At 48.9% G+C, this 12,301-nt stretch overlaps 1 protein-coding gene across 1 annotated transcript; it reads right to left on the reverse strand.

The window, feature by feature from the left end:
- Window positions 1-5,174: 5,174 nt before the first annotated feature.
- Window positions 5,175-6,476, reverse strand: Adm2 (adrenomedullin 2). The gene is made up of 2 exons (XM_059246850.1): window positions 6,364-6,476; window positions 5,175-5,650 (listed from the first exon to the last, which is right to left on the reverse strand). Exons 1-2 carry the CDS (start codon window positions 6,474-6,476, stop codon window positions 5,314-5,316), a joined length of 450 nt encoding a protein of 149 aa, XP_059102833.1. The 3' UTR covers window positions 5,175-5,313.
- Window positions 6,477-12,301: the final 5,825 nt, after the last annotated feature.

The following is a 12,301-nucleotide window of genomic DNA, read 5'->3' on the forward strand; positions in this document are numbered from 1 at the left end:
AGGAGATGTCCCAAAGAGGGAGAGGAAGCTGTGACTCAAGGAGACACCAAGACTTTAACCCCTCAAGCTGAGACCTGGGGGAAACAACAAGGACTAACCAAAAAAAGATACTTAAGTTTCATGACTGTATTACATGTTAATTCTTGTCAATGCAGAATCCAAATGTTGTTTGTCAAGGCGGATGAAAGACATACCTGCGCTAAGAGACAATCTGACATTGTTTTGCCATGCCAAGGACTGTTTATAAAACTTTATGTGAGCTGGGCAGCGGCGGTGCACGCCTTTAATCCTAGCACTCGGGAGGCAGAGGCAGGCAGATCTCTGTGAGTTCGAGGCCAGCCTGGTCTACAAAGTGAGTACCAGGAAAGACGCAAAGCTATACAAAGAAACCCTGTCTCGGGGAAAAAAAAAAAAAAAAAAACAAAAAAAAACAAAAAACAAACTTTGTGTGGAGTAGGCCATATTACACCCATTTTGCTCACAGCAAAAATAGTAGCAGAAACTAATCAAGAGATGGTTGAATTGAGGATGGCTTTCATCTTTCCTCATCCACTGTTAGCTATTCTTATAATTCTCTTATGCTTACCTGTATTAATTAGGGTAGCTGTAGAGGCAATGTATTCAACCTTGTCCTCTTTTACAGCCACTATTTTTTTTTCTTTAAAAAACAAATTAGAAGGGAGCAGATGTTGGGCGCACAGTGGTCCTTGTACTCACAGAGAAGCACTTAGAGAACCAGGAATGTTAATCATTTATCTCAATGGAGGAGATAAAAAAAATTAAATACCTTCGTTCCATCCAGAAAGCTGAGAGTGGATTTTGTTAATGACCTGGTGACCTTTTTGTTATCTGTGGCAGAACACCTCACCCTAATTTCCCAGGATGGTTATTCCAGACTCTTCCCTCCCTAGACCATTACCCATCCTTAGGGAGATGTCACATGTACTTTATATCCCGCTGACCTCTATGCTATGGGTCAGAAACTACACTAGATTCTAGGTCTTTTAGCCATAGAGCCCACCCTCATGGTCACATGTACTTTGTAAAAAGACTTTCTATGTAGTCACACCTTAAGCTTTATTGTGCACCTGGAATTGGACTGATTGTTGCCTGAAAGCCTTTTCCCAAGTTGTCCTGTGTTTTAAATCTGCTGACAGTGAACTGCCTGGCATTAGACTCCCCGAAGTCTGATCCAGGTTGACAAAGTCAATCTGAACTATATTGTCATTCTTGTCTCTTGGCAGACCACTGCCTGCATTGACACCTGCAGGGTCCCCCCTCACCACCACCAACCCAGCTTTAAACACCTCCATGCCTGCAGGCGGCTCCTGATAAGGCCTGCAGTTCTGAGTCTTACTCAAAAGCATGTGATTCCCCACATCTTTTCTTTTTTCTTTTTCTTTTGTTTTTCAAGACAGGGTTTGTCTGTGTAACTTTGGAGCCTGTCCTGGAACTCACTCTGTAGACCAGGCTGGCCTCAAACTCACAGAGATCCGCCTGCCTCTGCCTCTCGAGTGCTGGGATCAAAGGCGTGCACCACCACTGCCCAGCGATTCCCCTTATCTTCTCCCAGGAAAAAAAAAACCCGTTGAAGAGCATCTATGAATTGTAGGTGAGCAGAAGAAATCAGTGTAGGCTGGGGAGGCTGCTAAGTGATTAGGTGCTTGCTGAGCATGTATCAAGGCCTAGAACCAAGGTTCAACCCCACTACTGCAAAAAATGGGAGGCAAGGGAAGGAGAGGTCAGACTTGTTAAAATGATAAGGCTTTATTTAAGGCTGCCACAAAAGGGGAGTGAGATCAAATGCAATGGAGACAAGTGGAAATTTACCGCTAAGGGTTGCAGTGGTCCAAGTCGGAAGTCGCTGAGACATCAGGCATAGGAGGGCTCTTACGGAGACCGCGTCACTGGATTCTTGCTGGAGGCAGGTAGGTGGCCAGCTATCAGGGTGGAAGAGAGGCCTCTCCACGGCCTGATTTGGGCATTTTGTTTCGCAGTGGTGGGTAGTAAACCAAGAGCAAATGTTCTACTGTTACCTCAGGACAATCTGTCTGAGGTCTAGCAAAGAAGGGTGGATACTTTTTGTTTGTTTGTTTTTGTTTTTTTCAAGACAAGGTTTCTCTGTGTAGCTTTGGAGTCTGTCCTGGAACTTGCTTTGTAGACCAGGCTGGTCTCGAACTCACAGAGATCCACCTGCCTCTGCCTCCCGAGTGCTGGGATCAAAGGCATGTGCCACCACCAGTCATGGATACTCTTATGAAGAGGATCCAGCAGACAAAAACAATTTGCCTGGGCCATGACAAGCCTGGAGCAGGGAACAGGGCAGCTGACACCTAGGTGCTGTGAGGGTGAGAGTCCTAGGTTAGGAGCCAATTAAGTTGATTGTACATTCAATGGGTGCCCTATGCAGCTGTGCTGGGCCACCAGCAACCCCGGCACCACTTACAAAGTAAACTGCAAGGAACCTTTTCTTTTCTTTCTTTTCTTTTTTTTAAGATTTATTTATTTATTTATTATGTGTACAGTGTTCTGTCTGCATGTATCCCTGCAGGCCAGAAGAGGGCACCAGATCTCATTACAGATGGTTGTGAGCCACCATGTGGTTGCTGGGAATTGAACTCAGGACCTTTGGAAGAGCAAGCAGTGCTCTTAACCTCTGAGCCATCTCTCCAGCCCCCAAGGAACCTTTTCTTAACTGCCTTTTTGGTGTGTTTCTCTCTCTCATCCCAGTGAAAGTCGGCCCTAGGAGGCTGAACTCTCCGGTGTGTTCTGTGTGCTCCATGCTCAGTGAGCATTGGCCAGGCAAGGGTTCCTTGGAGAAAGCTAGAGCCGTGACCTTCAAAGCGATCAAGGGCAGGCCCCGGTGCCTGGATAGGTTCTTGAGGAGGGTAAGACTTTTAAGTGTGAAAACAGCCAGAAAGTGGCTGTGGGGGTGCGTTGGGGGAGGGCTGTACTGCCACTGAACCTCTGCATGGGGGCATCAGGAGGTAATCAAGTGTAGCCAAGCGCAGTGTGAGGTTGGCACCACACCAGATACAAGGGTCATAACTGGCAATCTCCTGACACTGCACAAGAGGCCAGTGTTCCTCCCTCTTCACGGCAAAGTTCTGAGGCTCAGGAGCCTTGGCCACTCCTGGGATTCTAGAGGTCAACCTGCAAGAGGTCTGGGCGTCCATGCCGGAAAGATGCAAAGTACCAGTGAAGAGAGGTATGGGGGCGACGGGAGGTGATCCCGGAAGAGGAGGCATCTTGTGCTGAAGAACAGACCACGCAGGCTCAGGAGAAGTTCAAGGTTAAACTTTGCCCAGGATCCAGGGTATTGAGGAGGGTCTTGGCAAATTTGGGTCTAGAAGACCCAGCTTCTGTCTGCTCTCAGCTTGTTTTGACTCCTCACCTTTACTCCAGACCCCATGGTTTGTCTTCACTGCCCACCTACCTTTACCATTACCTTTCAGTGGCCACAGGGGTTTGCATCAGAGGCCTCTCTAGTCCCCATTCACATGCCTGCCTGCTGCTGTTGGCTAACCCCCCGCAGCCCATACCTTCTGTGAGCACAGAGACTCAACGACGCTTCTAAATCCTGGCTCCGGCAAGCCCTTGCGGTACCCAGACCTATCCTGGACTTTGCTGGTTTCTTCCAGGCAGCCTGCCTTTGCTGTCTTGTGAGGCTCCTCAGCACACCACCTCCTATTACAGTCCCTATTTTGGCCTCTCTCTATGCATGAAGGTCTCTATTCTAGCAGAGCAGGGACGGAGCTAAACTGTGCCCACAGGGCTTATCTTGGAAGGAAGACGAGTTACCTGAATTACACAAACCCTCAGTAAGGACAGGGATTGGGGGGATCCAGAGGGGTATTTTTAGGATGCTCCTAACTGGGGATCATCTCTGGTCACTTGAAAGGTAGGCCTGACTCTGAGTACGAATACTATAGTCACTGGAGCATGTTGCTGAGCTCTGCGTGGCTACCTATAGTTCTGGAGTCATGAAGTGCTCCTACCAGGGAGGCATCGAGGGGGGTGCTGGGAAGCACACGCAAGTGCTGTGAGTAGTTGCCAAGGAACAACTCTTTTGGAACCCTGTGTTCTGACCGGACAATTGCAAGGTTTGGGTGAAATAACGTGAACAAAAACCCTGTACCAAGTACCTATTTCCAGGTTGTGATTGATGCCCACCCGCCCCCACTTTTTTTTTTTTTTTTTAACAGAGTCTTTGTAGCCAAGGCTGGTCTTGAACTTGTGATTCTGGGTCGGTTTGGTTCTCCTCTTGATTGCCATTTGCGGTCCATCTCCCCTTCTTGGACTCTTGGCTGGGAACAAAGGAATAAGCCTGTCAGACTCCACTGTCCCTACTCCTGATCCTGCTGGGCGTCCCCACGGGACCAGGGGTGGGTAGGATGTGGAGAGAACTTTGTTTAAATGCCTCCAGCTTTCCTGAGATAGGTTTGGGTCTTTTTTGTTTTGTTTTTCTAATTTGGGGTAGTTTTGTTGTTGTTGATGATTGGGTTTTTGAAACAGGGGCTTGCTATATAGCCTAAGTGGGTCATGAACTTGTCATCCTCCTGCCTCAGTCTTCTTAGTGCTGAGACTGCAGGTGTGTGCCACCACCTCTTGCTCAGGGGTAGATCATACCAAGCCTTTTTGAGATGGGACACTTTTGTCTTATCCCTCTGCCCTGGCCTGAGGATAAGAAGGGTTGTCTCTGTTGTACTTTATCCCAGAATGTCCTAGGAGTCTCCATCACCACCATGGCCTGGGCTCCAGGTTGGCAACAGCCCCTGGGAAGGTCTCTGCTTTCCTGACTCTGATCCTAGGGACCACAGCCTATAGCTTTTCCTTCTGCCCCTCTTGCCTCAGGATATGAACAAGGAAAAGTCACCATTCCAGGTCAGTCACAGAAGAGCAAACGGTACAAGAGAGTGACCACAGCTTTAGCTCACAGCTAGGCTTTAATTCCCAAGGGGGGGGGGGGTCACAGGGGCCACACTAGCCTTTCTCCTGCTTGGTTGTGGGAGGGGCTATGTTAAGACTCTAGCTTTTGCTCTATTTCTTTAGACACACTCCTCCTTTCAAGTTCTCTGTGGCTTGAGATACTGTCACCACTCCGGCCAAGCACCTGTTCCCCGAGTGTGCACAGTTCTGGGAGGCACAGGCCCCTGAGGGTGCAGCGTCTAGATCCACATATCCTCATATGTTTAGGTTTACAGTATCCAAAGCCATGAGGAATCGCTGCCAGCAGGAGCTCCAGAGACCTGGACCAGGCTGCAGCTCTGGGATTAGAGTACAGCACTCCAGGTGGACCATTCAGGACCCACCTCAGCCATAACTGTGGGGGCTGCTGGGATCCACAGGAGCTGAGTCTCGCCGGCCACTTGGCCGGACCAGCTGCCACAAGCGGTGACTGAGATTCTGCACTTGGCATGTGCCCAGGACACAGCCCACCCGCAGAAGCTGGGCATGAGGTCTTCGAGGTTCCAAGTGTCGCTGGGGACCTGGGTGTCGTGAGCCCGCACCCTGAAGCAGATGAACCATAGCAAGGGTCGGGTTGCCCCTTCCCTGTGGCTGGGGGGCATGATGAGGCTTCCAAACTACAGGTCGTAGTGAAGAGTGTCCAGGCTGCAGGCCACTGGCAGGAATCTTTGCTGTGGATTCTCTGTGGAAGGGGGAGGAAGCTGTAAGCTCAATGGCCAGGCATAGCCTCCCAAAGGCCCCTAATCCCACCTACTTCTCTACACAGTCTGAAGGCCCTGGCAGGGGAAGCCCACAGCTTCCCTAAAAGCCTGGCCTAGGACCAGGGGAAGCCCGAAGCCTGACCCCCTGTCTCCGACCTGAAGACCAGGAGAGGAAGCCCATTACCCTTCTGAGCTTACTGGCAGCTTGGCCATCTCCATAGCCCAAGTCACATGTACCATTAGCAGCACCGCTCGGGGCAAAGGTCTCCAAAGCAGTAGGCTCTGAGGGCCACTGCTCTTAGACTTCAGAAAGACCTCCCTGGGTTCTTCCCCGAGAATGCCTCTGGTCTCCCTTACTCCAGCAGACCTTTAGTCTAAGAGGGTATCCCACCCCCACCCCCACCCCCACCTCCCTCTCTCTCTCTCTCTCTCTCTCTCTCTCTCTCTCACACACACACACACACACACACACACACACACACGTGTGTGTGTGTGTGTGTGTGTGTGTGTGTGTGTAGGGTGGGACTAACTACTCCAAGTAGAAAGAAGCAAAGGAAGAAAAAGTCCCCTTTCTTGCCTTTCTCAGGCACCACTGAAGCTGGGAAGGTGGGAAGGTGGCCCTTGATCTGGGAGACGAGCTCTAGAAAACTTATGTCCCCACGAGGAGGCTGGTCCACACCTGGTACTCACTCACCTGGGTCTGGAAAGCTTCAGTCCCCTGCTCAGGCCGCCAGACTGCGTGCCCGGGAGCAGGTAGAGGAGGCTGATGCAACCGAAGGTTACCGTGACCATCAGGAACTGGGCCATGGCGGGCTGGGCTGTGGAGGAAGAATGCGGTGAAGCCGGCAAATGGGGTGGAGGAGGGCAACTTCAGCCTGGAGCCAACCCTCTTCACCCACCAGTTGGGGAGTTCTCAGCCCGGGGGGCTCGGGGCGTGGGAAGATTGGTACCTGAGTCTGTTGTGGCACAGGTCTCGGATTTTAGAGACAGCAGGCGGGGCTGGGGTCTGTTGGGAGATCCGGGAGCACTCAGTGGAACTCAGGTCAGGTCGTGGTCTCCTGGGCTAGTGCGCCTTCTGGGGTCCAGCGGAAGACCAGTTTGGGAGGCACTTCCAGCGCTAAGTAGGCTTTGAAGCTGAAGGCGGGGCCCGCCGCTGATGGGGCGGGGCGTTCTCCACGGGGTGGGCTGCACTAGCCCAGCTCTCCTGGCAGCTACTCCTGCCCAGCAGGAACCAGTAGAGCCACAGGGGGGAGGTCACTTCGAGGGGTCCACCCCTGCTGGGAAATGCTCAAGAGCTGTCGAGGACCTCCTATCCTGACTCCTGTTACTTAACTCCTAACTTCAGTGTGCGAGGAAGTCTCAGAGATGCGTGGGGCCCAATGACCCGCCAGGCTGAAAGGTGAGTGGTGAAGTAGAGGTGTGTTCTGACCCCAAGGACATCGACCTGTCACCTCTTCAGGAAAGGCAGGAGCATGACTTGGTTACCCAACATCCATCCCCAGGAGATAATGGCAGATTCCTGATGACTGCCAACTTGTTTCCCAAGACAGGTGTCTTCTCATTATCAAATACTGTAATATAAGTACAAAGTGAGCCCCCCACCACAGCAGTATTCTGGGTGAGAGACTCGTACCTCTAATCTGCGCACAATATTCTCTGTATGTGTTACACACACATGCACAAACGAGTAATATGTGTAAGTATGTGTAAGCATAAAGGCACTCTTTCTTATGGTTGGGCATGCATGATGAGCCACCACCTGGCATGAGTTGCTTTTTTTCAATCAGCCTTTTTTCCTATTGTGGTTGGTACTGGAGTGTGAGCCAGGCAAGCACCTACCACAATGACCTTATTTGCCTTTGTGTGTAGGTTGGGTCTCCCTAAGCTGCTCGGGACCCTCTGTAGCCTAGGGAGGGCTTCAACTCAGAGTCTTCCTGTCTCTGCTTCTTGAACAGCTGGGATTGCAAGTCTGCACCCTGAGCCTAGCAAGCAGTCCTCCTCCTCCTCCTCCTCCTCCTCCTCCTCTTCCTCCTCCTCCTCCTTCTTTTTACTTGTTTTTATTAAACTTCAGTGTACAAAATCATGGATTTCATTATGACAACCATCTACCCATAATGGATTCTGTGCCAGTGGTTCTCAGCATCTTTGTCAGCCTGATGGACTTTTAAAAAAAATACCTCTAACACTACCATAAGCATTTCTCTTCCTGAACGAACATTTCTGTGTCCATCTGTGTCTCCTCTTCTATCTCACCCTGTCCCTCTGTGGGGCTTCCCCGGGGACTTGGTCACTCTCTCCCTCCTGCTGAACACACATGGATGCTCAGTAAACATTTGCCAGATGAATCCATCAAAGAGTGTTGAATGTAGGCCATGCTGAAGATCTGGCTTTACCTCCTGAGGGAAATTTTAGCAGATAATCACCTATTTGCTTATTTCCATCAGTTGTGGGAAGAGTGGTTTCGTTTATGTTAGAAAAGAACAGTGCTGAGCATGGTGGTGGTCCCAGTCTGTGAACCCAGCGCTCAGGGAACGGAGGTAGGACTAGCCTGGGCTACATAGTAAGACCCTGCCCCCACCAAAAAAAGAAACAAACCAAAGCCTGGGAATGGACCTTTGTGGTAGAGTCCTTTTTTATGTGTGCAAGGCCCTGGAGTTCCTTTACAACCCCTTCAAAAATAAAAAGGTGACTCTACCACAAATAAACATGGGGTGAGGTAGGTGCTAGGGAGTCTAGAAGGAAGGGACGCTGGGGTCACAGAACAGGCAGGTCAGAGCAGAGAGAAAGTAGACAGGGGAGTGAAGGAACGGGAGGTTGAAGGTCTGTACACAGCCCTTCTGTTCGGTGGTGCAGGAAGCTGTGGAAGAGACTGTAAAAGAGGCTACAGTGTGGACATGCCCAGGCTAAGCCGCCTGTGGCTAGAGGTGTCTGTCCAGGAGGCCTCCAGTCTGGTGGACCTAAGCTGGAGGGCGGCAGGCTGGAACAGTCTTGGGTCTTCAGGGATGGTTAGGCTCTGAGAACTATTGTAAGCGTCATCCAAGGGAATGAAGAGACGACGGTGTGACTGAGTACGGAATCAGTGTGCCAGCTCTCAAGGGACAGCAGGGCAGAGGCAAGAGGAGGCTGCTGAGACAGACTCGGCTCTTCAGCTGTGTCTCCCTCTCCAGCCCGGCTCCACCTTCAGTGTGTCTCCACGCTGCTGCTGGCATTGCCTTTCAAGCTACAAATGCCATCATGTTATTCACCCACCAGTAAGTACAAAATACATTCCGTGAGCTGGCAAGATGGCTTAGTGGATAAAGGCACTTGCCACCAAGCCTAATAACTTGAGTTTGATCCCCAGAACCCACACAGTGGGAGCACTGACTGCTCTCCTCTGACCTCTACACACATGCCATGGCACAAATAAAAAACTTTGTAGTAATACAATTTTTGGAAAATATCTCTTGTATTCAAAGAGGCTGAACTTTTGTTGGACCTTAAAGTAAAGTTAATAATATGCCTTGAGATCACTTAAGGCTTTTTTTTTTTTGTTTTTTTTTTAAATGATTTATTTTTATTTAATGCATATTGGTGTTTTGCCTGTGGGTATGTTTGAAGGTTATCTGATCCCCTGGAACTAGAGTTTCAGACAGTTATGTGCTGCCATGTGGGTGCTGAGAACTGAACCTGGGTCCTCTGGAAGAGCAGCCAGTGCTCTTAACCACTGAGCCATCTCTCCAGCCCCCAGCCCCCTTTTTGTTTTGTTGGTGTTGAGGTTTTTTGTCTGTTAGTTTGTTTTTGTTTTCTTCAAGACAGGGTTTCTCTGTGTGTCTCTGGCTCTCCTGAAACTCACCTGCAGACCAGACTCGCCTGGATCTGCCGCCTGAGTTCTGGGATTAAAGGCATGTACCTAAGAGCACTTGAGACTTAACCTGCTATCCTACTGAGAACTCCTTACTTTTTTTGTTTTGAGACAGGGTCTCACTATGTAACCCTGTCTGACCTGGAGCTCACAGAGATCTGCCTGCCTCTGTCTCCTAAATGCTAGGATTAAAAGCCCTGTTAATATATAACCTGCCTTTGGCCAGGCAGTGGTGGCACATGCCTTTAATTCCATGCCTCTGACCCAGAGTAATGTATGTGTTGTAAACATTTTTTTTTTTTTTTTTTTTTTTTGGTTTTTCGAGACAGGGTTTCTCTGTGTAGCTTTGCGCCTTTCCTGGGACTCACTTGGTAGCCCAGGCTGGCCTCGAACTCACAGAGATCCGCCTGGCTCTGCCTCCCGAGTGCTGGGATTAAAGGCATGCGCCACCACTGCCTGGCGTGTTGTAAACATTTGCTGAAAACAGTCAACAGTTCAAAGCAACCTTATACTATAAATATCTAATATAAATGTAAATATTGTGTGGATATAGGTTGACAGCATTTGTTTGTAGTTTTTGTTTACTATTCTGGCTAGTTGGGAATAGTAATGTTTCTTCCTTGTAAAAACTCTTTACAATTTTAGTAAAGAGCACCTCATTCCTTCCCCATGTGATTGACACTTTCTGTGTTCTTCAATAAATACAGAGCAAAGCCCTTTTTTTAGGGACAGATGGAAGACACAGGAAGAGAAGTAGAGAATTCAAACTTGAGTTTACTCTTGGTCAAACTAATCCAAGAGGAAGTCTGTGTTTTCCTTCCTTAATGCATTAACTAGTACATTTAAAAAAGAAAAAAAAAAACCAGCATTTAAATTCTCTGTTCTTATCAATGTGTTTTTTTGTTGTTTTTGTTGGCTTTTGTTGTTATTGTTTTGAGAGGGAATCTCACTATGTAGTCCTGGGTAGCCTGGAATTTCTGATGTAGATAAAGATGTCCTCAAACTCATAGAGATCCACCTGCCTCTGACTCCCATAAGCTTGAGTAAAAGAGTGTACCATCGTGCCCAGCCTGTCTTGTCAGGGTTGTGTGTGTGTAATATTTAAAGTTTTTTATAACACGTATGTGTGTGTGTGTGTGTGTGTGTGTGTGTGTGTGTGTGTGTGTGTAGTGAGCCACAGTGCACATGGAGAGGTCAGAGGACAACTGGCAGGAATCAGCTCAGCTCTCTACTTCTATCATGTAGGTCCTGGGGATCAAACTCAGCTTATAAGGCTTGTTGGCAAGCATTTTTACCTACTGAACCAGCTCACAAGCCCTTTATCATGTTTTTTGTTTGTTTGTTTGTTTTGTTTTTCGACCCACAGGTTGAGGACTGCTGCTTTAGAGAAATCTTCTTAGGGTAAAAAGGGTAGCAACTTCATCAAGAGATATTTTTTAAGGTGTAAATTTGAGGTTTGATCCTGATGGCAAGGGTTTTGAAGACAGGAAAAGACTGAGTGTGGCAGGGGAACTGATAGGGAACAGTGGGAAGTGGATAGGTAGGTGGGAGGGGCAGGTGTCTCTGGAAGGAGGGTGGGGATAGATGGGCAGGTTTAGGGTCTATCATATTATGGGTATGCTTTTTTTTTTTTCTAGGAAAAGTCAACTCAAGCAGCTGACCATATCTGAGACAGAGGAAGTAGAATCAGAAGAGAAAGACCAAAAGACAACTGTACATGTCAGCAGGCCAGGGGAGTATGTTTGGGGAGTGCCCATCCATCATGGGCTAGGACCACTGTGTCACTGTAGGTCAGTCTACTCTATAGGGGCATCCATCCATCTCAAGTTGAGATAGTTGTGTCATCGTGGGTTCCCTCTGCTCTCTTAGGTCTGTCTGCAGGATATAGATGGTTAAGATGGTACATGGCTGGGTTAGACATGAACAGTGAAAAACGAAGGCAGCAGTTTGCAAGATGACAAGCATTTGGAGGCATGCATAAGTGTAGTGGTTGGGTAAAAGAACAGATGGAGGGAGCCAAGGAGCCTACGGGATAAAGAGAGTGTCTTCTTGGAGGAGGTCTGACTGGTTGAAGAAGGGAGGATCTGAGGAGACTTCAGGCCCTTGAGGAGAGGCCAACAGCAGGTGACCTGGGAAATGTGATGGTCAGGCACTCAGCTTAGTGGCAAGAGACTGAGGATAGATTGGAAATGACCTTTGCCAGGATCTGGGTTCTTTTAGGTAAGGAAACAGGGCCTGGTGGTTATGGGAGCCATGGGGTACAGGGCCCTAATAGTTTCTAAGAGAGCCAGCCCAGAGTTCAAGCACCAAGTCAAACTTGCCAGTCACCATTTCTTCACTTAATGGTGTAGAGAGGAGTTTTAGTGATTGACAGAAGCCAACTCGAGCAAGTTCAGACACATGTTAAGCAGAAAGGAAGATGTCACAGCCCATATCACTTGGCAGTGGCAAGGGAGAGCTAGGGCTATGTCTCTGTGCATAGAGTGTTCCTGGAAGAGTCTTCTTTATCCCCCTCTTTTAAAAAAGACAGTTTCATTTTATGTGCTTTGGTGTTTTCCCTGCATGTATGTCTGTGCACGGCGTACAAGCGGTGCTCCTGGTTACCAGAAGAGGGCGACAGATCCCCTGGAATCACAGTTAAAAGATCTTTGGGTGCTGGGAACCCAGCACAGGTCCTCTGCAAAAGTAAGTGCCCTTAACTGCTAAGCTAATTCTCCAGCAGGCCCTCGTGCCCTGTTTATTGTTTTGTTGTTGTTTGCTTGTTTTTTTGACACAAGGTTTCCCAGTG

This window comes from Peromyscus eremicus, chromosome 20 (genome assembly GCF_949786415.1).
Source record: "Peromyscus eremicus chromosome 20, PerEre_H2_v1, whole genome shotgun sequence".
In the NCBI taxonomy this organism is placed as follows: domain Eukaryota; kingdom Metazoa; phylum Chordata; class Mammalia; order Rodentia; family Cricetidae; genus Peromyscus; species Peromyscus eremicus.

What these genes read in the sequence shown, in the direction of transcription:
- Adm2 (XM_059246850.1), bottom strand. Translation starts at nt 6,476, where the DNA reads ATGGCCCAGTTCCTGATGGTCACGGTAACCTTCGGTTGCATCAGCCTC. An exon ending in CTGAAGCTTTCCAGACCCAG is followed by an intron (nt 5,651 to 6,363) that starts GTGAGTGAGTAC and finishes CCCCTTCCACAG; the next exon opens with AGAATCCACAGCAAAGATTC.